At 33.5% G+C, this 24,035-nt stretch overlaps 1 protein-coding gene across 11 annotated transcripts in view; it reads left to right on the top strand.

The window, feature by feature from the left end:
- EXOC6 (exocyst complex component 6) overlaps positions 1–24,035 on the top strand; it is an 80,023-nt gene that overhangs the window by 20,702 nt on the left and 35,286 nt on the right. For 5 of the 11 annotated variants that reach the window (XM_015867192.2, XM_015867195.2, XM_015867200.2 and 2 more), the window contains exons 5-19: positions 439–484; positions 6,511–6,715; positions 7,535–7,690; positions 8,568–8,636; positions 10,381–10,464; positions 10,548–10,594; positions 10,968–11,088; positions 12,193–12,264; positions 12,915–13,012; positions 13,958–14,063; positions 14,975–15,084; positions 16,086–16,197; positions 17,415–17,549; positions 19,593–19,772; positions 22,793–22,822. In XM_015867192.2, the coding sequence (XP_015722678.1) occupies positions 439–484; positions 6,511–6,715; positions 7,535–7,690; positions 8,568–8,636; positions 10,381–10,464; positions 10,548–10,594; positions 10,968–11,088; positions 12,193–12,264; positions 12,915–13,012; positions 13,958–14,063; positions 14,975–15,084; positions 16,086–16,197; positions 17,415–17,549; positions 19,593–19,772; positions 22,793–22,822 (1,571 nt within the window). Of the gene's footprint in view, positions 1–438; positions 485–6,510; positions 6,716–7,534; positions 7,691–8,567; positions 8,637–10,380; positions 10,465–10,547; positions 10,595–10,967; positions 11,089–12,192; positions 12,265–12,914; positions 13,013–13,957; positions 14,064–14,974; positions 15,085–16,085; positions 16,198–17,414; positions 17,550–19,592; positions 19,773–22,740; positions 22,823–24,035 lie in introns of those variants that run through there. The other 6 variants (XM_015867194.2, XM_015867197.2, XM_015867193.2 and 3 more) reach the window with 5 other exon arrangements.

The raw sequence follows: 24,035 nt of genomic DNA, 5'->3' as shown, positions 1-24,035 counted from the left end.
CACAGCTCTATAAGGATTCTCTGCTTGTAGTATGGTACTTTGGATTTGAGAATTTCTTTTGTAAAGTCTTGCTGACTTATTCTGATTACAGTAGAGGGTACTGTTGTCATTTAGTGGAAACAGATTGTAGAGTTTTAAAATAGATAAAGTTGTGGTAAGTGAATAAATATGCTTGATATATTCTCTACTGTTCTGTTTCATCTTAGTTGTTTTTCCTGTTAAAAGCTATTAAGAGGTCAGTTTCTTTTTCTTTCCCTTTTTTTCTTGTTAGTTTTATCACATTACCATCGTAGAAGGAATTGAATTTGACAAGTTTAGTATGGTTTAGACAATTAGACAAATTTCATCCTTTATTTTGTCCTCTACAGTATATATTTCCTTTTTTATTAACTAAAACCACAATAAGATGCATGGGTTAATCTGCTTGTTTTTATGCAGTGCTGGAAATGTACAGCAAACTAAAAGAACAGATGAAAGTAAAAAGGTGAGTGAATTTATTTTTATTAGCAAAATATACCTTCTGTCAATAAACTGGCAGATTAACAAAAACTGGTGTAGACAAATATATGTAAAAGTCCTTTTGTATGGACTTAGAGTCTTCATAATACTTGGTCTATTTCAAGAATGCTATTACAATTGAACAAATAGTGTACTAAATATAAGAACTTCTAGAAGCTTAATGATTACTATGGAAAATAATGGTTAGTTAAATAGCATTAAATGCAGTGATAATATGATTATGAAATGTGAAGTAAAATGGATTTTAATTTAATTTTTATTTTTTTTTTTTAAATATTTGAGACAATTTAAGATGTGATAACAACAAGACTCTTAGGGAATAAAGATTTTTACACAGTACAGTAATATCTGGTTAGTCTGTCATTATATATTTGAATCAAATTTATAAATTAAGGGAAAAGGACATTTCACTCCATATGTTTCTTCAGACTTGTCTGATACCTCTACACTGATCTTTTGTGTATGAGACTATGGGAATGGCATGGAGAAAAAGTGTTTTGTCTTTTCCACTGTGTTAAGAAAAAAACAAACAAGCAACAAACATAATGAAAAATAAAGTTGTACAATGTATTTTTTTTTTTTTACGGGTACCTCCTTCATCTGTTGTTTCTTCATTTTCCATCTTCTGAGGGAGCCACTTGCTTCTGCTGCTGCCAGTGTTCCCAGTTCTCTCTGTGGCTGCTCTGCTGTCCCTGTCCCCCAGGGGCTGCTGCTGCATTGTACCTCGTGGACACCTGCCCCCGCAATGCCACTGCTATTTTCTTCTTCCTGCTTTTTACAGGATCATGTCCACCTTGTCCATAGCTGCCTTTCGCGCAGCCTCTGACACTGATTGCTCTTTCTCTTCCCTGTTGTACTTGTGATCATAGTTCTTGTGTCTCTGTGTGCCTGGCACCACTGCAGGAAGCTCCCACTAACACTTCTGTCTGGACCTGACTGCTTCCTTGTGGAACTATCTGTGCATAGTCAGATGTGTACATTTTAGACAACAATCTAAAATTGTTTTTTGACTGTACATATAGATTTCTCTTGCCTGGATTTCTATTATATGAATCACCAACACCTCTTGCCATAAAGCTGGACATCTGAAAATCCTAAACAACATGAGTAGTGCAAGAGCAAATCAGCTCTAAAGCCTGGGTGCAGACATGTCCAAAATGCATCAGATGTACCATAAACTTCTGATCAAGCAGAGCTTCAACAAATGTGTTGCATCTTCCGCACTGGTGTGTGTGCTACATGGTACTTGTGTACATGTGCTATCTGGGAGGTTTTTGCAGAAATTTGAGTGCTTTAATAAAAAATTGAATTTGTGCTTTTGCATTACAATCAAAACTTGCTGGATGGGGACCAGTTTGGTAGATCTCAGCAACTTGACCTACTCTACACCACTTCCTCTGAACAGGACACTGATATGACAGTAGCTTAAAGTAGCTGGCAGTGTGCTGTAACAATGTTCTTGGAGCATCTGAGCAGAAATATGTAAAAAGTCCAGTATCCCAGATACTCTGCTCAGAGACTGTAGTGCAGGGTATGCTGTCCGAGCTGGACCACTTCCCACTTCCTTGTGCTTGCTGGTCTGCAGAATCTGTTACATTTTGCATGTTGATGATGTGGAAATGCTGGGATCAAGGTCTACGTTTTGCCAAGCAAGGCAAATAACATTCTGGCTTGTAGGAGATGTTATAGTTCCTAACATCATCATGAAAGATGATCTCACCTGCGTGAGATAAAATGGCAGATTGCTTTTAGTGCTTTGTCTCCATGTTTACTAACAGGTTTGTAGTCTACTGTTGGTTGATGGGATTTAAAAAAAATATCAGTACTCTTTCAATCTAAATTTGCATTATGAAGGAGGTACAGGTCTGACAATTTTCCCGTGGAAGGAGTTGCTTGCCAGACAGGAAATCTTAAATGTTGCAAGTCAAGTGATAGTATACTGAATTGAGGGGTTTGGACGTGTCATTGTCATACCATAAAAAGATCTAAGGGAAAGAGGAGATGCCATAGCTTTGATGTATCATACCTTGAAGTCACGCAAAGTACAGAAGGTTTAGATTCTGCTGCAGGCTACTGCTACAGCTCAGGTATCTCTTTCATTAGTTATTCTACACTTAATACTTGGCCTGTGACTTAGAATTCCTATAATACTAGCTAGACGTGGATATTTCACGGAATTCATGATTAGTTCAAATGTTAATTTACTTGTGAGTTACCAAACAAGTCTGAAGGATGAATGCATTTTGGTCTTTATTATTAAGTGATCCAGCAGTGGCAAGGACATCCAGAGCACCAGTACTGATACCTCATAGCTGATATGTGCAAGTCCAAAGAATTTCAAAACTGACCTTCTTAATAAGCTTTGCTGTGATGCTTTCTTGGAAGAACTGGAGATATGAGCATTCATATCACTTGTTAATTTGCACAAAGATAATTTTTCTCATGAATCTTCAGGGAGGTCTGTTAATGCAGCTAAGCTTTCATTTGTATTTAAGAAGAAGAAGAAAAAAAAGAATAAAGATCTCTTTTTGTTTGAGTTTGTTTTGCAGCCTTTTAGTAATAACTTCATTATTCCACTGCCTTTAAATCTTGCAATGTGAATAAAACTAACATTTCTTAAGAAATGTTAAGAAAGAAAAGAAGGAAGTGTGGATGTTCTACACTTCTGCGGGTACTTATTTGATGGTAAAGATTGGAATTCTGTTTTCTTTTCTCCAAGATAGGCAGCTTAGTAAGATAATGTGGGGTTTGGCATCTGGAGTACATTCTTTTTTATGGAGACAGAATGAAGATCTACTGAGGATTCAAAAAGCTATCAATTGGTAGCAACTTTTGGTCTCTGCCAATACGGGTTATGTTTGAACTGATGACCTAGAGGTGAAAGGCTCTGTATCCTATTTATCTGTTTCCTGAGCCATGCATAACACAAGTTGACAAGAACTATAGTTGTGAGAGAAAATAATTGAGGAATCTGCTCTAAACAGACACAATTGGCTGGTAAGATTTATGAAGGGTTTAAAGTCTTAGATGAGGAAGCACAAGGGAGAGGCCTAGTTTCTGCACTGCTCTCCTAAAGACCTGTTGGGGTTATTATGTATTTTGGTGGAACTTTCTCCTTCTCTAGTTTTAAGTCAGAGATAAGATCACCAAGCTTCATGCAGCTCTCTTGGCCACCAAGCTTCATGCAGCTCTCTTGGCATGGCTGCTGTGTTTGGGTTTGGTTATATGTATTTGGAGAAATTTCCCAGCTTCTTCAGCAGAATGTAGATTGATGCTCTAGTTGGGAATTCGCAGATCTTCTTTCACACAAACAAACAAAGAAAATGTAGAGAAGCTTAAAAACTAGCTGTTTGAATTACAAAGACAACTGGAAATAAAGAAGTTGTTTGTGCAGTGACTTATTTCAGTTGTAATTTCTCTTCAGCATCTGTGTGAATTTGACTCTTTCATGGTAAAACTGAAAAATTCCAGTTGAATTTCCTCAAATTTGTCATGTTTTGATAGGGAACAGAATTTTTTTTATATTTACTCAGTGGAAATGTAATAAGCAGGATTACAGAACAGAAGTCAGAAAACTTTTTTTTTTTTTTTTTAATCTTTGTAAATTAAGTTTGTTAACAATATTTAAATGAGAATTTCAAGGTTGTTTTTGTTTTGTTTTGTTTTAATCCATCAGGGAATTTTAGTGCATAAATATACATTTCTTTATATTAACATGTGCATTTAAATGCTTTCTGCTTAATAAAATTCATGGCATTTGAGTTGCTCCTATCCTGTACAGCTTTACTTCTCTAGTTTAACTTGGAGGTTTTTTAAAATAAGTTATAGTATATCTTTTAACTGCTTTCAAATGAAATTCCACTGATAAATCTTAGAAGTTCTCTGTCATTTAGAATATAACTTGCTTTGTGTGCACTGGTAATAATTCAAAGTTATAGCTGTTTTCTTTTTCTTTAGATCATATAAAACACTAATGTTAATCTTCTGATTTTGTTTCCTTATTTTTTCCCTCCCTGCTTCTTGCTGGTTTTAGCTTTCTTCATTTATAGAGAAGATGTTAGTATAGGTCAGTCTGCTTTACAGTGTTTTGGTCTTGATGACAAGATGGATCAGTTCTGTATAATCTTATCTTATGAACTCTATTGGTGTTTCAGATTTCTATTTTTGGTTTCTGAGCTTATAATATGAAATCCATGTTGGAGAATGTTTTCTTAAAAGATTAGGCTAGAAGAATAGACAAGGGACTGATGTATTAATGTGACAGAAATGACATCGAAGATGCTTCTTTAAATAATTTATATTTAAATAAGCAATGTTCACATTCATATGATAGATAATATATGGTATAATTATATTATTGTCAAAACTTTCAACATCGAATTAAGTCTGTGGAATGTTTTTAAAGAAAAATATACAAATACATCATTGTTTGAAATGATATGCTTTTTTTTTTTTTTTTTAAATTCTGACTTACAAGTGACCTTCAAATTAATAAGATTTCAGTGCTTTACCAGAACAGATGTTAAAAGGGCAAGGTCCTGAGCTCCATATATATGTAATTAGTAAGGGACTCTAGAATGGATTTTAAATGGATTATGTTAATTCTCATCTTAGAGACAGCATTCAAAAACCTTTCAGATGAACCAGTAGTGTTCTGATAAGCTGATCTGTATAGTTTAAATACAAACCTTTTATACAATTTTGATACTATTATGGTTTTATTCCCCAGAAGTCTCACCATGTGGCCCCCCTGGTCATTTGCTAGTTTAAAAAAAAAACAAAAAAAAACCAAAACCACACACATAAACCCCCCAGACCCTTTCTTATCTGCGACATTCCCATTGCCTAATGTATATTTTATATAAACCAAGTATATAATAAACAAAAGCTGCTAATTTACACTTGAAACCTCTTTATTTGCGATCTTCTGAAAGCTGCTCTGTTCTGGAATAAAAGAGAAGGCTTTTCCCATCCTCTAGCTATGCTGAACTGTTAGCTTAGCTAATGATTGCCTTGATTGGGAAAATCTTAAAAATAAATAAAAAATTAAAAAACGTATTTATTTCAGAATAGAATTTGATTGTGTAGAATGGAATCCCATTTTATACTTACTTTTAACTGGAGTGTTTTTTTTAGACTTGTTGTCACTTATGTAAATTTTCACAAAATAGCTTTTAATGTGTGGTACGTAATTTTATGGACATGAGAGAAATTACTTTGTGTTTTTTTCCCTGACGCTCTCTCAGGCTGTTTCTTCCATATTTCTGATACATATAGTCTGTAGTCTAACAGTAAACTGAAGAACAGTGAAATTTATCTGATCTTTGTTGTTTTTTCTTTGTTTTTGAAAACCCCCTCACCTTAAAACTTGTTCAGCATAATCATTTTGTTGGTGAGGTATAGTGTAATTTGTCAGAACAGCAGATTAGATGTATCATTTATGGTAAGCTGGAGATAAGTTTATACACACCTTTTCCAGCTACAGATGGTGAAAGGAGAGTGAGTATGGATTTTTGTGGCCAGATATGTACAGGCATGAGTTTCCAAGATTGTTTTCATTGTTTGGTGTGTATACTCCAACACTGAGTGATTGACAATTTGCATTTCAAAGGTGAAACTAATTTAAACAGCAATAACAAAACTGATGTAGAAATGGAGATTACTGTTATGATTTTACTGCCTCCATTCCACAGGCTACTGCATGTGACATTAGGAATCTGTTGATCAGAACGGCTAGTACCATAGAAGCCTACTTAAAATCTCAACTTGACTGGGTCACTCTGACAGCTGACTGTTTTTTATTTTCTCAAAACTAAAGCATTGTACTGATGACCTTTTGTTTCACGTTGTTCATTTGACTAACATAGTAATTTCATTAGATGCCAATTGATTGCCTGTATTATATTAATATTCTATGATATTCTATATATGATTAAAAATGTATTTTATTAAAAGTTGATAAGAAAGCCATATAATTTGATCTCTTTGTAGATATTACTCTGCTTTGAAGACAATGGAACAACTAGAAAATCTGTATCTTCCCAGAGTTAGCCAATACAGATTCTGCCAAATAATGATAGAAAATCTTCCAAAACTACGTGAAGAAATAAAAGAAATTTCTATGTCAGATCTGAAGGATTTCTTAGAGAGTATTCGAAAGCATTCTGATAGAATTGGGGAAACTGCAATGAAGCAGGTAAGCCTATATGCCAGGTTGACTTCAGTGCTATTACCTACTGAAAAGAGACCTAAAGCTGCAAATATATTCTTCAAGAACTTGTTTAATTAACATAGTTTATGATACTTCTTTATTACTAGATTGAGTACTGCTAATGAATGTTGCAGCTTTCTTGCTGCAGTGAGTAAAATTTTGATTTTTTTTTTTTTTTTGCTGTGATGTTGGGTTGCCACATTTTCATCTGAAGTTTTTAGAATTTTGTTTTGTCTTTCAGAAACAAAATTCTTGTAAAATGCAGAGCTGATGAGTGAAAATGAAACTTGAGTGTATCTGTCAACAAGGCTACTGGATGCTGTATTGTCCTGTGCCAGCCCTGTACATCCCAATCACAAAATAATACTATGCTAACCTGATGCATTTCTTTCAGCAATATGGACAATACAGTGCATTTGAGTGCATTTGACTTCTGCAGCTGTCTGCTCACTGGGGCTTAACTGAAGACAGAAAACAAATAGCTGGCAAACACTGTTGTGATAACTGTACATGAGTATTGATTCTGTGCTCCCAGTTTATTATTGGGAAAATTAGAGATAACTTCTACATTTTTGCTATTGCATTCTGGGGATTAGGGAAGAATTATGTAAAAAGTAGCTGTTGAATTCATTTGTCATCCCAAATCAATTGAGGGCAAAATCATCAGAGTAGGGCGAGAGCAAACAGCTTGAAATTACACTGATTTGCATTCTATAGGACCACCTGATTTTCATGACATAGCATAATTTTTAAATAATAAAATTTGAATTATATCCCTCTTAATTGGTGCTACTTTCAAAACAGGCACAACAGCAGAAAACCTTTAGCACCACTCTTCAGAAGCATAATAATGTAAACTACGGTCGGAACATGCATTTAGGTAGAAGCAGAATTTTGGAATCTAAGAATGAAATGACATTGAAGCGAACGTTTGAAGAAGATGATGAACATGATGAAGAGGTAGCCTTTTACTAAATCTTATTTACTGTGAATTTGGCAGTTGTATTGACCAAAGCTTGCAGTGTTCTGTCTATTGGTGGAATGATATAGATGGAATAATAAGAGAACATCTTCATTGGACAATGCCCAGATCTTCATTTAAGGAGGAAAACAAAGTGCAAAATATTAACTTCATTAATGCTAGATGGAGTGTCAAATTTGGGGCCATTCAATTGAATAGGGCATGAAATTATTCAACTGAATTCAACTTGTAATTATTCAGGAATTCAGTTGCAAGTTACATAATGTATGTGTTGCCCTGGAATATTCCATTGTTGCTAAAGTGGGCATTTCGTTGTTGAGAACCTTAGTTTTTGTTAGCAGTCTTTCAGCTATTGAATATTCAATATCCATAAATGGAATAAACTAGAAAATATTTAGATCTTTGTGTCTGGTGCTCTGAAAACACAGTGAATAGAATGTTTTTGCAACAGAAATGCAATCTAATACAGTAAGACAGAGAGAGGAGGGAGCTTCTGTGATTGAACAGTTTTTCCTAAAGTTACTGGTGAAAAAAACTGATGCAGTTGTTCTTCAAGTAATTTATACAAGCTCCTTCTGCTTTCTATTAAAATAACAGTTTTTTATAGCCAAAAATCCTGTCAACATAGTTAATTTTGCTGGCCTTAATTTAATCTTGCTTTTGACTTCCATCCCAGTATATTTTCTTACTCATTTTAATCTTAAGTTTATTAGTCTGTTAACCAAATCATTCAGCTTTAAAGTTGATGACATGAATGCAATTCCTTTAAAGTATTGATTAAGTGGACCAGTTTTGTTGGTAATATATCAGCAGACTGTATGCATTTTAAGCTTAATAACTTTTTCCTTTCCTCAGGTTTTAACTGCTCAAGATCTTGTGGACTTTTCTCCTGTCTATAGATGTTTGCACATCTACTCAGTTTTGGTATGTACTAAGGTGGATTTAAAGAGATCTATTTTGAGTTGAATGTTCCTTATTTTATTTCTCCAATACATACAGAACAAGTGCCATATAGATTAAATGCTTCTAAATATCTCTAATTCTACAATTTCAGCTGAACCTGACTGAAAATACAGGCTGCGTGTAGTCTTTCTTTGAATTGCCTGTAGTGTGTAGCATGAAAAATTATATCCTGAAATAATATTTAAAGAATTATTCCACTGTTAATTTTTTTTAAAGAGGAAATTGAAACAAAAGCATCAGTAATTACACCGGTAATTATTCATCTCAGTGAAAAGAAACAAAAAGACAGGCTGCTAAAACTATTATAAAAGTGATAAGGTTGCTTTTTATTTTCTTTTCCTTTTTTAACAGAGGAAATACGTCTGAAATAAGTTGAGAAATATGAAATAGACCAATTGACAACTTTTGCTTATACTTTCTCAGTTTAATAAAGGAACAGGAAGTAAAACTGATAGATGGCATTGAAAAGTAATATGTGATTTTGGTTGTCATGTTTTAAGGGTCTTGATGTTGGGTCCTTGATCTGAGGATTTACTGTTTGGGTTTGCACAAAAAGAAAGTTTGCGAGCTTCCAAACTTACTGGAGACAGAAAACAATTTGGGAGTGCTGTGTGGTATCAAAGGCCCTTAGCCCCTTAACAAAAAGGCTTGTTGATGACTTCAGAATAGGACTTCTGTTTTTTGTGCCAACATCATCTAATTAATAAGCCATGGTAACACTATCAAGAGTTGTTGATAAACCTCCTCAGAATCCTTCTCTTTTGCTTCCATGCTTTGATGAAAGAACCATTACAAACTTACATGATAAAAATTAAGTTTTTTTTTGTTAAAGATGCTTAATATCTTATAAAGTAACCCAGTCACGTTGGCTAAACAGCATGAAATCTCTGTAGAATTTTGATTTGTAGACTTTTTTTGGAAGTCCAAGTAATGGAATGCTAAATAGCATGAGCCTAATTATAGGTTCATGATGTAAACTGCAACCTTAAAAATGCTAAGCTGCAATATTCTGCTTGCATACAAATTACATTTTATTCAATTGGTAGATGAGTCAGTGCAGCACCAATTTCAAGTGGACAGATGGTTTCCACTGAATGGTCATCCTAATGAGATGGCTAGGATGTCACTTGAATTCCTCACAATGTAATCATTAGGCATAGAAGGGTGTTGTATTTCATGGACCGTGGTAGGAGAAAAATAATAATAAAAAATCTTTATATTTCACAATTCCAAAGGGAAGAAGTGAATATTAATTAAATTGTAGGTGTTTTTTCCTCCAACAAAGCTCTTGCATGCATTATCCAAGTTTATCATATAAACACAGAAATACTATTCTAACTTTGCAGTGCAATCAATTTCTTGACTAACCTGAAGGTACATTTTAAGACACAGTGAGTTTCCGCTGTAGAACAATAGATAGCACGTCTTATGCATAAGCATAAATATTTATTCAAATGCATAATATTTTATGACAATATGTAGACATAAACAACATTTTTGTATGTATTTTTTCTGCTTTTAAATACAAATATGTATTCTTTATATTTCATGCATTTTAAACCTCATTAAGAAGGCAATAAATCCATGTGTGAAACAAATGCATAATATGTATCTTAATTTAAAACAGTTTATTCTACTCTTAAATTCATAAGTGTTTTTTTAATATGTTATATACCTTGCTTTAACTACTTTTGTCTTCTTTTAGGGTGATGGAGAAATATTTGAAAATTACTACAGAAAGCAAAGAAGGAAACAAGCAAGACTAGTTCTGCAGCCACAATCAAGCATGGTAACCAATACTTCACATTGACTTAGATTGTACCTAATACTTGGTATTTTTATTCCTAAACTTGTTTTCTTTTTCATTGCAAGCATGAAACAGTAGAAGGCTACAGAAGATACTTCAGTCAAATTGTAGGGTAAGTTTCCTAAATGGAGATTTACTTCAGTTTTACTGCAGTGATTCTTAATTCATCCTTTATTCTCCCACTGTCTAAAAACTTTCTTCAGCTTCTGTATAAATGATGTGGGTAGTGGTAGCTGGATCTGATCAGTGAAGAGCATTCACATCCTACCAGTACAGTGCTCCCAAAGACCCTCCAGTAATTTAGGCTCCAGCTGGCACAAAACAAGTTTTTCACATTTTGACTTAATGCTGGGCAAAGCCGAACACCAAATCTACCAAAGTGTCATGGCTCCAATTGGAAAGGGCTTAACTATACTTGTCTCTTAATATTAAAGAGAATTCTACTCTTTCACTGAAAACTTAACTGAAGTATTGCTTTGTTTTAGTTTCTTTGTAGTGGAAGACCATATTTTACATGTAACCCAAGGACTGGTAACTAGAACGTATACTGATGAACTCTGGAACATGGCCCTTTCAAAGATCATTGCTGTTCTTAGAACACACTCGGTAAGTGAGAAGATTTATCAGTATTTCAGTTTAAATCCTTTTACTTAAGAACTCTCCGTATTTTAAATTGAGATGATGACAAAGTGAAAAATTAAACCTCTCTGGTGTTTTCTTTTCCTTGTGATTAAAAATTGCTCAGATTTGGGAGGGAGCCTGCCAAGCTTTTGTTGTTCCTGACAGTATCAGGCTGTGATCCACAGCCATGGGCTATTTGCATAATCCTCCACTGATTTACAACTCACTGGGTCTTCCAAACCTTCTCTTAGTCCAGCAGTTTAGAATATGCAGAGTTAATCTGCTGTTATTATTGCAATCCTTCCTCATTAGTCTCAACTGACCTCTTCATTAGATCAGATTGAATGGTTCAGCACTGAAAGCACCACCAGGAAATAGTTCCTAATTATCATTCCAAATGCTGTGTTTCCAAAATAAACTACACCAGTAAAACCCTCCAAGCTATCTCTTCAGTGCTATAGTAGTAGTATGTTTATGTTGTAGTCACAGTATTATAAAAAAATTCATAGTGTTAGAATGTAATTCTCTATCAGCTGAGTATTTCAGTTTATTCAAAATGTATCTTCTAAAGTTACATTTCAACTCTAGCTCAAATGGTGCTGCCTGATATGTCTTATTCCTCTGTGGAATCCAGTGAAATATCTCTGTTCGCTGAGAATGCCTGCTAGCAAGTTGCTTCAGAGTTTACCAGGCTGGCTGGGCATAATTTTTGTTATCAGATAATGTTGAAGAATTTTACCTTTCTCTTTCTGATGTTTGCCAGCAGCAGTTTCTTTATATGATATCATTTTTACTATAATTGGTCTGTAGTCTAAGGAGTATTTTACAACAGTAACATTTATTGTATTTCATATTTTAGTTTATTTTTTTTCTGAGCTTTTATGTTAGTTTGTATAAGAAATTGAGAAAATGCTTTTATGTAACTACACTGCATGAAGGTAGTGAGTCTAAGTTGTTTTAATCAAGGCAGCCAGTCAGGGATACAGGTAAGGCTGGAGAGTTCAACCTTTCTTTTGTACTGATGTTCTTTGAAAACATATGTCCAGTGTTCTGAATCATTTTAACAAAACCAGAATTTCTCACTTTCAGTCATATTGCAATGATCCTGACCTTGTTCTGGAACTGAAGAATCTCATTGTGGTATTTGCTGATACTTTACAGGTGGGTATTATATTAGCAATTTAACTGAAATTCATAGGGCCAAATTTGAACTTCAGGTGAGTGAGTACAATATTTTGGATCCTCTGATGTCGCATTTATATAAGTCAAGAGCAAAATTACAGAATAATGTTTTAAATAATAAAAATGTCTGTATTTTATGCCCTGGATCCTCCTTTTCACTGTTACCAACTGAATGTGTGTATTCTGGTTGATCCAGTTAGCATCGGCATATTCATAACTATGTTTCTGTTATCGTTGTATCTTGTGAACATTTTTGTCCTTTGTAAATGCTTTACTTCTGAACTTAAACATGAATGAACAGTCCTGCTATCATTAACTGTCTAGGGGGATGACCAAATGAATATCATTGGCAAATATTATCAGCCTGATAAAAAAAAGATTAGCTGTTTGCATAAATATCAAGTTAAAATGTTACAGAAAAATGGGACAGATTTTTGCTTGACAGCTGAAAGCATGGTAAAAAATATTTTGTAAGAATGTAACGATCTTTAAGTTGTGTATTTGAAGTAGTACCTTCTGATTTGTAGAAATGATAAGATTGATCAGTCTTGTTGTAGAGGCTTGAAGGTATAATAAGAATGAGCAAGTTAGTACTGGAATTATCCATCCTTTTCATTTTTATACTTTAGGGTTATGGTTTCCCTGTGAATCGACTCTTTGATCTTTTATTTGAGATAAGAGACCAGTACAATGAAACACTTCTTAAAAAGTGGTCTGGATTGTTCAGGTTAGTATTAGTATATAAAAATAATTGTGCCTTCCATATTGCATTTATTGCTTGTTGTCTTTAAATTTTGTTGCAGTTGTAATTCTGGAAGAATTGACTGAGTCAGTGCTGCACATGAAGTTCGGATTAGGTAGAACTAATGTATTCGTTGCGTGTAACTAATATTTTAGAGAAGAACTATCAAGGACTGCATCTGTAATTAATGGAGAGAAGAAACATTCCCTCTTAGGGACTTCTCTGGAGAAATACCAAGAGAAGGACACCTGTTTTTCTTAATTAGTAACCTAATCAGCCTAGACAACTGCAATAGTCTGTTGCCAATATGTTCTTAATTTAGGTTGTCATAATGTTTAATGTTGGACATTATGTGTATATTACTGACACACTTCTGATGTTGCCAATGTCTTCATGTTCTTTCAGTGCAAGAGGGTTTCCATGTGTTCTTTGGAATCATTTTTTGAATAGTTAACCCAGGAGTAGAGCAGTGTGGAACTGTACTCCAAAGTCTGTTTGCAGATATAGAGTATGATGTCTAAATTTTCAGATTTTGTTTACCATAAAAGGTGTTGAATCATATTACAGAAAATCTTAAAATTAAATCGACCACTTAAGATTCTCCTTACAGTTTTTCCTGGAATAGACTTGTTGTTCTGAAGTTCCTTTACTGTGTTCTGCTTTTGGACATGCATGATAAATGTTTTTAGCTTTTTTTTTAACTCTGTGATTGGACATAGCTTAAAGAGCAGTCATATAATAATTACTTTTGAATTCATCTAAACATATTTCAGACTTTTGAAACTAGAATGATTCCAGTTCATAATATTTTAACATTGCACACGTAAATGTAGTAGTAATTTGTATATTCATTAGTATGCTTTATTATTGTAAAATACTATTAATAAATTAAATATTCTTGTTTTTTCGCTTTATTAACTAATTTGCCAGGGATATTTTTGAAGCAGATAACTACAGCCCTATTCCTGTAGCAAATGAAGAAGAATACAAAATAGTTATAAGCAAATTTCCTTTTCAAGATTCAGAACTTGATAAGGTAAGGAAAAGTTTTGTTATTAAGATTTGCCAAAATCCAATTCGGAATGGTTAGAACAGAAATTATATTTCTAATTAGAAAGTAATTAAAAATAGAAAAGCTTGGTAGATTAAGAGTGTAATTATGTATTCATAAATAAATAGGAAAATTAAAGCTCTAATCACTTGCTCTGATGTTTGAGTGAATAATGAGACCTACTGTTTTGTAAACTAATAATTCATTTTAATCAATCCAGTCTTTATTTAATGAGTTAACTTAGATTTTGTTGCAAAACATTGGGTTTTGTAACCCATGGTATGTTGTATGCTGTGGTTTTGCAGCAATGCAGGTAATGATCATCAGGAATGTATTAGAGATAGCAACTTCATTATTTCACTTTGTAAATTAGTTATTTATTATCTGAATATGTGGGACAAAGTAGATATGAAGAGGCTGTAAAGAATTCTGCTGTACTGACATCCCAGTGGGATATTCTTTCTTAGCGTCAGCCATTCTCTCTAAAATTTTCTTTCATGGAAGGGTGATTAGTATGTTCTGCCTTCTGAAAGTGGTTTTGATGGAACTGATCAAGTAATAACAAACCCATGGTAGAATTTACATAAGGAAATTAAAGCACAGTGAGAGTAGTTGGTGTAGAGGGAAGCTGGTTTAATCAAGATGCACTGCTGCAGATACCTACCTGAAAATGGAATCTAATTTTATGATTCAGCAGGAAGATAGCTGATAGAGAACAATCAACACTCCAAACTTTAATGTATTTAAACGGATACAGAAATCAGTTCAATACACACCACAGAATATATTTGGTTTAAAATGGAAAAACTTATGATAGGTGAAATATTGGTAAGTGATTTTCCAGTATTTAATACCAATCTCTCCTTAGAATCAGAGGATTATCTTTATTTTTACAGCAGTCCTTTCCAAAGAAGCTCCCGATGTCTCAGTCAGTGCCTCAGATATATATCCAGGTTAAGGAATTCATTTATGCAAGCCTTAAGTTTTCAGAATCACTTCACCGCAGGTAATCTATAAGTACTGTGAATGCAAATGAGTATAAACTATCCCATAACTTCCAGGTAAACTAATAATTTGTATTAAATTGAAAATAGGTTTTCCTGGGTGCTTACTTGCTTTGTTTGTTTCTTAAATTACATGTGTAATTTGTTATATTTTATCTGTGATTCCCAGTGCTATGATATATATTTCATGTATGTATATACATGTAGGTATGGAATGCATGTATGTGTAAATGAATTTTGCTTAGTGTAGTGAACACACCAAAGCAGCATTAGGGCTTTTTTAACAGTATTGACTGATTTGGATAATCTGGAGATTTTTTTGTTGTTGTTTAACAAAGCCTGTATACTTTAATAATTATCATTTCAGAAATAATTGTGTAGCATCCCTGATTACTTTAAACACCTTACAATTTTCACTGCTTTGAGTTTCCCTAGTAATTATTTTTCCTGTAACACAACATGCTGTCTGCATGCTAATTCCCTCTTCTTTCCCACCTTTTCCCAAAGGAAAATATAACATTTCTGACATCTCCTGTTTTCTTGTGAAGCTTTAAAGCTCAGTTATAATTATGTAAAATAACGTGGCAGGTCTGAAATCTGGGAGTTATTTGTGACTGCTCACCCACTTCTGCTCCGTTAAAGATGTAAATGAATTGCTTTCACACGTTCTTAATTGTTACTGTTTATAATTTACACGTACTAATTGGTGCATGTTGACCTCCATGGTAACTCATTACAAAACACAAATTACTCCTTCCTAACTGCTGTGTCAATAAACACGTCCAAAATCTAAAAATAACAGGTTTTCTGCAACGTTGAAATGTAGTTAATGGATAATTTGGTAAATGAAAGAGGTGTTTTGTGTTAGATCACAGATGGCTTGAAGCAACCAGAAATTCAAGCACATGGATAATTCTGAATACTAAAAGTTCTCTTTGTAAGGAAGAAATAGAGTTTTACTGTCAAAGTATTGTCATGTTTTAAAAATGTACTTTTATTTCAGCTCAACGGAAATAGATGACATGCTTAGAAAATCAACGAATCTGCTGCTAACAAGAACTCTCAGTAGTTGTTTACAGAACCTAATTAAGAAACCTCACATAGGTTTAACAGAGGTAAGTTTTAAAATACTCACCCAGAACTGCATTCTTGTAAGGAAATTGGTGCTAAAACTATTCTTGTAAATGTGGATATTATATAGTATTGAGATTATGTAACGAAAATAAGTAGTGCTTACTTTAAAATTGAAATTTTAAAGAGATGAGGAATGTATTAACAAAAAAAAGGGTCAATGGCTGTGACATAAACAAAAACAACCAAACAATCAAAACCAATGTGGATCTAGTTGGAACTGAAGGATGATGCTTGTGCTACTGGAAGGAGTTAGACTGCTGCCATGAGTGCAGTGCAATTTTCATGTTTAGTTTTGCTTTAAAAATGGCAAGGATCTCTTGTGTAAATGAAATAAAAAGAAGATCATGAGGAGGGAAAGGTTCTAATTTGTATATTGACACACTTGTATGCCAAGCTATAAAATTATTCTGAGAAAGTTTTCTACATTCTTGAAATTGGTACAGAATATGAAAAAATCACTAATATTTTTTAGGTATTTAAATATCAGGATGGTATGTTATAATAAAAAAGTTTAAAATACAAAGCTGTTACTTTTCCTAACATTAGATTAGTGTTCACTAAAAGGTACTGGAGCCAGACTGCAAGTAGTGAAGATATTAGAAATCATACACCACTGTTTCAGTTATTATGCAGCATCTGTGTTGTGTAATTTATGAACTGAACATGAATGAAAGTCCTGCCTATAAAAAGATGTAAATAATATCAGTATCGTGCATATTTATTTCTAGAGCAGTATTATTACCATTTAGGGGGGGATGCAGTCATATATTTGAAATTTCCGAACTTCTTACTACATTGCTTTTATGTATTGATGTATTTATTTATTTTAATTGCAGCAATGATGTTTGCTTTCTTGTTTCCTTGCTTTTGTAGTATGAATTAGTGATTTAATTTTGGCAATATGTTATCCTTTATTTTCCCCTTTTTTAAATTCTGAAATAACAGTTGAATTAATTTCACTGGGTAGATATCTACAATCTTCATTTTTTTTAAAATGGCATTTGTATGTAAACTGTGGCATTACTCCTTACCGGTATTTGAAAGCTAACTTGAATGTTGTCAGTTGATAGCTGATAGCCTGAAATACTGCAGTAAACTTCTGGCAACACTGTTTCTGAAAGAAGCCCCCATTTACAAAAATCAAATGTCAATGAATAATAGAAAAAGGCATTTTATTATAATTATTTGTTTCTTGTAGCTTGTTCAAATCATCATAAACACAACGCACCTGGAACTAGCCTGTAAATACCTTGAGGATTTTATCTCTAACATCACAAATATTTCACAAGTGACTGTTCACACTGCCAGACTGTATGGACTTTCTACATTTAAGGTATGGTATATATTACCCGTTATGCAACCAGATATGAAAAGTTAATTCATTTGCAATGATTTTAATGTATTTAAAAACAAAAGGGGAGTGAGGGGAGAGCTGCATATTTTCTCATTTTGATTCTAAAAAAATCTGTTAGGAATTCAGTTTTAACCTTGAGCAGATAAACATTGTTTTTTATGTTATTGGTATGGGAATTTAATATACGAGAAACATCTACATTCCTGCAGATGCCTTTTTTATTAAGTTACAGAATGACAAACAAAGTTTGACTGCACCAGAAGCTTTCAATGGATTAAGCTCCAAGCAATGTGATATTTCACATTTCTGAATGGAATCGAGCAAAACAGCTACTGTAATTTGACATGTCTTATGTTTGCGGTATACTCTCAGACTGTGTAATGATAATATGAAAGCAGTATTTAGTATGTGTTACAAAGCATAGATTATCCAATTGTTTGTAGAATTCATGTTTTTATTTAGTATCCTTTACATTTATTTGCGCAGTAATGCTTGTTAAAATGGAAATAGAGCTAGATATGAACAATTATATTTGTGTATAATTACCTACAAAAAAAGCATTATTATTTACCTTTAAATAATAAGTATCCTCAGAGAAGGATTTTTCCAAAATTTTTTTTTTTGTCACTTATGTCTCCATGAATTAATGGTTGAGATTATAATCTTCAACCTTGTTCATTCAGAAAGCAAACCTGTATACTGTATGGAATCACATGAAAGGTTTCAAAGCATTCTCATGAGCAATAAGGTATCCTGTGGGAGGGCATTGGGATGGCACTGAAAGGAGCAGTGTTCTCTGTCAAGGTTTGCTGCTAGCTAACTCGAGATCAGAAATCAGTCATTTAACCTCTGCGTTTCTCAGTTTCTCTCTGTAGGCAAGAACTTAAATGATGAGTTGTAAAATAATTTTAAAAGTGCTGTAAGTTACTAATAATTGAAAATCTCCATACACAATGAATGCATCCAGGTTGTTGCTATATATTGCGAAACCAAGTTTTTGAATTTGTATATGTAAAATAAGACAGGAAATTACTTCATCAACCAACTTATTCTCATCAGTCCTTTTTTAAAAATTTATATTAAATGAAAAACTGCATGTAGTTCCCCAGCTGGGCCCCCATAGGGTTTGGCATGTTATTAAATTCGTCTCCTGGTGACAAATCGTGTCACTCCCATTCTTTCTGAGTGATCAAAAATCTCCTTTATTAGCATTGTTTGCAATCCTTGAGATGATCTCAAAAATGCAACCATACTGTAGTTTTTCTTGGGTCTCTTAATTTCTTTTGTTTTTTATTTCCTTTTTTTTAAAAAAAAAAAAAAGAAGTCCTCAAACATGTTTCATTGCTGCTATTTCTGAGGGCTGTTTTCCCCCTGTTATTATTGGATATAAGATGCCATTTTAAAATACCATTCAAACTCTCCTAGTATTCTTTTGTAACAGTGTAAAAGTAAATACAAGTACAAAAGAAAAACAAATAAACAGCCTCTCTGCCCTCAAAACGGTGTCACTGTTTTTCATTTTATCATATTAAAAAGCTGTGTAGCTTTCAGTACTTACAACATACTTTACAGCTTTGGATGGCTGAGTGCAGTTGTGGATACCATCGTATTCCTTTGCCTCTTTAAATCTGTGGTCACTCTCAACAAAAATAGATAAATCTGTGGATTTAGTTGGTAGAGATCAAATAAACCTTATCTCAGGGTTAATAAATTTGTAAAGCTGAATAAAACATGATTGCTGTGGAAGAGAGTAAAGCAATTCTTTTATTTCCAAATTCAAATATATTTCCTTGATTTCTGATAATTTAGTTTATTCTCTTAAAGTATACTTGTGTGTATTTATAGTATGCATCAGGAATTTATAAAAACTATGACTTCAGACTTACTGCTGCAAGACACAAGCTAACTTTACCCTAAAAATAAACCCTGTAAGACTTCAGTTTCATTGATGAAAAATATATAATCTGTGTTCTAGTAATATTCTAGAATTCTGGTAACTGTGCAATTCTTTTTTCCCCTCAGGATGCAAGGCATGCTGCAGAAGGAGAAATATATACAAAACTAAACCAAAAAATAGATGAATTTATTCAGATTGCTGACTATGATTGGACTATGTCTGAATCAGATGGAAGAGCCAGTGGATACTTAATGGACCTCATTAACTTCTTAAGAAGCACATTTCAAGTCTTTACTCATTTACCTGTAAGTGTTCAAAATTAAGTGTAATTTCAGTCCATTGGAGCATTATTTTATTTTATAATATCAAGATCTTGAACAAATACTAGCATGTAAATATTTCAGTATTTTCAGTACAGATATACTTTAGATGTTTCAGTATGTTGATGATGCTTACCTATGATAATACTTAGAAAATGCTTTTGAATACTCTAGAATTAACGCAAACAACAGCTGATTTACAAATAGTCTAAGAAGTTAGGTGGTTTTCTAGAGTAGACAAGCCCTCAGATGTCCACTGATGTACAGCTCAGTGTACACATCCACTGATTCAAAGGACACTGAATTGGTGCAAGTCCTCCATTTGTGCAGATTCTGGAGGCTTTGGGTTCTCCAAAATTGTTTTCAGTTAAGTAGCTATGACAAAAAAAAAATAAAAAAAAAAAAATCATTTAATTCTACTTAATTGAGCATCATTGAAACAAGTCCCCATTCTTATTCAAATATATCCTTTGTTACTTTGTGCCACTTGAAAGGGCCCTAGTAACCTGTTTGCTGTACTTGTTACATTCCATTGTCTACTTTTTCCTTTCTTTAAGATGAAAACCCAAGATCTAGTTTGAGCTATGATAATAATAGTTTATACCTTTGTAGATGTGGAGTAACTTCAAATTCTTTCAAGATGCATCTGCTTTTTGTCGGTTTGTCTTTTGTTGCTGCTATCATGCTGATGTCTGATTGCTTTACCCACATGCAATGCCTGTCAGGAATCAGTTCTCAATGCATAAACGTTTTGAGGCTCCAGACTAGTAGATAATTTATTTACATTCTCAGCAAGGTGCTGAAGTTGCTGACATAGTGGGCTTATCAGGTCTTCCAAATTATGTTAAGTGGCTTTTTTTTTTTTTTTTTAATTACTCAAAGGCATAGCCCATTCAGTGTTAATGTGAATGGGAACTATGAGGCACATGCTTCCATGCCAGTTCAACTAAGCAATCTTTTTAATAAAGGATAACATGCTTATATGTTAAATTCACTGTCAACTTTTTGTTACTCACTGAACTGTACTGCTCCTTAATGGCTATTTGTGTATAGCAGCTGTGAATAATGATGTACAGCTTGTGATACAGGTCTTCTAAAATGGACTACAGGCAGAAATTTACATGTCCTGCTATCAGCTGAAAGAAAGCTGTGGTTTCCTTGAATGAGATAATTTGTTAGGAGGGTTGGAAAATAGCAGCTATGTCATTAAGAGAGTTGAAAAATTTTAAAGAAATAAGTGCCTGAGGATGCAAGCCAATCTTTGGAGAAAGTTAGTTCCTATGGACAGTTTATTTTGTAATTTAAAGTCTGGCCAGTTAACAAGCTGGAGCTGTATGGCTGAGCAGTCTGCTCTGGCAGGAGGTTTCTTGTTGCTTTTGGATTTCCCTGTGTATCACTCTGGCTTAGCAGACTGTAGAAACATGCAGTCCTATAAATGTTGTGTATGAGCTCTGGAGACTGTATGAAAATGTGTGTACGGTATAATTGTGGTGGCTCTTGTTAGATATGTAGTAGTAAGTTATTTTATCAAGAGAAAATCTATACTAAATCTGTAATGAAGGTTTTCAATGGCAAGCTCACAACTAGATTCCATAACTCAGTGAAATACTAGTGCTAAGGAGCCCTACATAAAACTGGATGTTTAGCTTATGTCACAGCTAAAGCTGGGAAGAATTTTAGTATGTATTTCCACTACCAGAATAAGAATGTCACCATGTCATTTCCATAACAGTTTGTATTGCTGGCAGAAACAATCCTAGTGCTCAAAATGGTTTGTCAGAACCATGTCTGTAACTGGAAAAAAAAAAAAAAATATCCTGAGCAGTGGTTGTAATTTTAGAAAAAAAGAGCAGGACAAATAGGGGAGTTGTTGCCTATCGTGGTATATCCTTTGGTATAGAAGGGTGTTTCGCTGGAGCTTGGGCATCAGTTTGCTACATTCATCATCCATATTCTGTTTCAAGGGTCATTGACATTCTATCTAATATTGTTTCAAACTCTAGTCTTCCAGTAGAGGTATTATGATCTGCTAACTTTTTTGGTGGTTGTTGGATTCCTGTCATTAGAGCTCTGTCTTGTTTCAGATATATGTGTAAGCTGTGGAAACAAACCTAGGAATCTCCTTCTGTGTTTCCACCTGAGGCTATGTTGAATTATTTCTGTAATAATATAGACATAACTATTAAAAACATAATTTCTTTGTTTTGTGAAATGTTTTGTGAAATTTGTATTATTTTAATTGGAACATAAGAGATCTAAATCAGACCATGATCTCAATGGTTTTGAACTTGCACGTTTCGTGGAGTCTGCTAGACCTATGGAATCACTGGAAACATCTTGTTTCTGAATGTTTTTTTTTCACTTAAGTCTTCCATCTTAGCTTTCTCCTCTGTATATATGTACTGTGCTTTAGCGTCAGTTTTGGAAAAGAAAATACTCTCATTCCGTCTTCCAGTTGTAGCACTGTTACCTTTACGTTAACAATTACTTATGAACTGTGTAATATTTTTATTACTTCTGTACTAAGCCATTTAAAATTTTTCCTGAGTGAAGTATGTTGATGTTGTACATATAGCCTTCATAGGCCAGGAAAGTAAACATGGCATAGGTATTTTGGAATGTATTATTTGTTCTATAGAAAACCTTTTGGAAAGACATAACAATGGATGTTTCCCAATCTGAAGTTTACTGTTTTGATATTTTGGCATACAGTTCTTTATTACAGAAAAACATTTTATTGCTGATCTAGTATTAATTCAATTATAATCTCTTTGTTTTATGTTGACAAAATACAGTATAATTTCACAGGTGTGGGTTTTTGTTTTTAAAGCATTATATAAATAGAATTGTTATTTTTTGGAAATGTTTCCTTATCTTTTATTGCTACCAATTTTTTATTCTTTTTTTTTCTTTTTTTTTTTTTTTCTTCTTTTTTTCTTTTTGATGTTGACAGTACATCTTAATTTTTTGTTTTGATTTGATTGCCTTACTGGTTTCCTTCTCAGAATAACAACAATGACCATGCAGCTATGTCGGTAAGTAGATGCAAGATGAAGAAAAAGCATGTGAACTGAAAAAACTATGAACTGCCTGCAGGCTTATTGCTTCAATTTTTAATCATTTAATAAAAAGATATTACTGTTTTGCTGATGACGTGCTGTGTACCTTGTGTGATTGCATGCAGGAATCAGGTTAATGACTAACACAGGGCATTCGTACACGGGTATGTTAGGAGCCCTAAAAGCCTTGCAGAAGGTGAGTGGGTGTGCATTGCATCTCAAATGAGATCATTTTGAGGAGGCTCTGAAGCCTTTTAAAAGTGAGGTCAGGTATCAAAATGCAGCGATGAGGCATGCATACAGAATTGAGGTAGAGTGACATAACAGAATGAAGTATTAGTGAAAGGCCCATCTTTTCTCTGCTACATCTGTCTGCGATGTAAGAAATGTGTTTGTCCAAATACATATATTTTTTAGAAGATGATGGATTGCATTTAGGAATTCTTCCAAGCTCAGGTTATTTTCAGGTCGTCAATTTTTGTACAAGCAGTTTATTTTGATTTGGCATAACGTTTCTATTATAATGAAAATGAAAATTATAATGAAAATTATTATTACTTCACTAATTTTCTGTGAGCATAGAATTCTGGAAATGTACACTGTGCTATTTGCTATTGAAGCTCATAAGCACATAATGGACTTACTGTACACAGTGTGGGGATTAATGCTATGAAAGATGTAAAATTTACAGTTAAAATTATCTTCTCAGGGGAAAGAATAATTGAGTTAAATAACGATAATTATATATAGCTTAATGTTAATGACCAGAGCAAAAGATTTAATACTCAGTATCTAACTTGTCTGCAGATGTATTCTTGTATTCAGTAAAGCATAAAATTCAAACACATGTGCAAGAGGTGGACAAATACAAAAAAGGCATTTTATTCTATTGGTTAAAACTTCACTCTGTGTTGAAACAACTGTCAGTAGTTACCATAACAATTTAGAATTAAATTAAAATATATCAGTTAAAAGGGGAAAAGTAGTAGAATCAGTGTTGTTATCTAAGATTCCTCGCTCTGTTCTTCAGTAATTTTCAACAGTAATGTCAGAAAACTTCAATTGTTATATTTGTCTGCACCGTAGATCAGAATTTTGTATCAGGGGCAGCCAAACAGTTGGATAGTTTTGTTACAGGACAGCTCTCTTAAGATTAGGTGCCAAAAATAAGCGGGGGAATCTCTTGATT

The sequence above is a fragment of the Coturnix japonica genome, chromosome 6 (genome assembly GCF_001577835.2).
Source record: "Coturnix japonica isolate 7356 chromosome 6, Coturnix japonica 2.1, whole genome shotgun sequence".
Lineage (NCBI taxonomy): Eukaryota > Metazoa > Chordata > Aves > Galliformes > Phasianidae > Coturnix > Coturnix japonica.
The sequence above is the reverse complement of the archived record's forward strand: the minus strand, read 5'-3'. Positions and strand labels throughout refer to the sequence as shown.